The sequence below is a fragment of the Rhea americana genome, unplaced genomic scaffold (assembly GCF_003343005.1).
Source record: "Rhea americana isolate MKP2758 unplaced genomic scaffold, rheAme1 scaffold_51, whole genome shotgun sequence".
NCBI classification, from domain to species: domain Eukaryota; kingdom Metazoa; phylum Chordata; class Aves; order Rheiformes; family Rheidae; genus Rhea; species Rhea americana.
The window spans coordinates 2,175,736-2,176,715 of record NW_028186657.1 but is presented as its reverse complement, the minus strand read 5'-3'; the positions used below and the strand labels follow the sequence as shown (position 1 = coordinate 2,176,715).

Below are 980 nucleotides of genomic sequence, written 5' to 3'. Positions count from 1 at the left end.
GCTCTGGGAGAGGAGCTCTTCCTGCGGGCAGCGTCGATGACGTTCCTGGCGAGCCGGGCTTGCATCCGGCGGCTGGCCGCGGGCTCGGCCTCCGGCCACGGCGGGGATGCCGGCGGCCCCTCGTCGAGCTCAGGCGCTGAGGCCGGGCTCGCCCAGCCGTCGGCACTGCCCTGGCGCTGCGGCGTCCACGCGGGCAGGGACGGCCGCCTTTCCTGGGGGGGGACAGAGAGCAGGTTAGCGTTCAGCCGGGGCGCAGCGCTGGGACGCCGGCTCCCCGTGGCCACCCCCGCCCGGCCCCCGCCGCCCCGGCCAGCAGCAGCTCCCGGTGAGCCGGTGGGAAGGAGGAGGCAGATTTGACAGCGCACTTGAGCGTATTAAGAAAGAGGAGGGAAAAAAGTACACGGGAGAAATTAAAGCAGAGTCAAAAGGCAGCTTGTTAATGCAGGAACGCAGGCAGGAGCGAGCAGACGGCCGAGGCTGCGCACCACTGCCCCCAGCGCCCTGTCCCGCGCGGGGAAGTGCTGCCCTCGGCCCCGGCCGCCTCCTCCAGCCGCAGGCGCTGGGGCGAGCGCCGCAGGCCCCGGGAGCCTCCTCGGCGAGGGGCCGGGGGCTCCCCCCCCCACGTCCCCAGTCCGGCACCGCCTGGCTCTGCCCGTCCCCGGCGCGGGCGGTAAACTCCTCCGTGGCACGGAAGCGAAGAAGGAAGAATCCCTACGGAGCAGCAGAAGAGAGAGGAGCAGGCACAGTGGGGCGGAAAGGCGGCGTGTCCCGCTGGATGCGCTTTGGTAAGAGGACAGAGAGGCTGCAGAGGAGCAGGCGGAGATGGGAGCCGCTTTGCAGAGAGCTGGAAACGCGGGTGAGGAAAGGACCGAGCCAGAGACGTGACGCTTCATAAAGTTTCCAGGCAAGAGAAGAGAGAAAGCGCCGGCAGCCCCGCCGGTTCGGTCGGACTCCTGCTACCGCGCTGCGGGAGGCCGTGC

General features: G+C 70.1%; 1 protein-coding gene across 1 annotated transcript in view; it reads right to left on the bottom strand.

Annotated features, from left to right (window-relative positions):
* The window catches only part of SYNPO (synaptopodin), a 15,723-nt gene that overhangs the window by 2,303 nt on the left and 12,440 nt on the right, over window positions 1-980 (bottom strand). Inside the window, exon 5 of the mRNA XM_085317815.1 lies at window positions 3-212. Within this exon, the coding sequence (XP_085173941.1) occupies window positions 3-212 (210 nt within the window). The remainder of the gene's footprint in view (window positions 1-2; window positions 213-980) is intronic.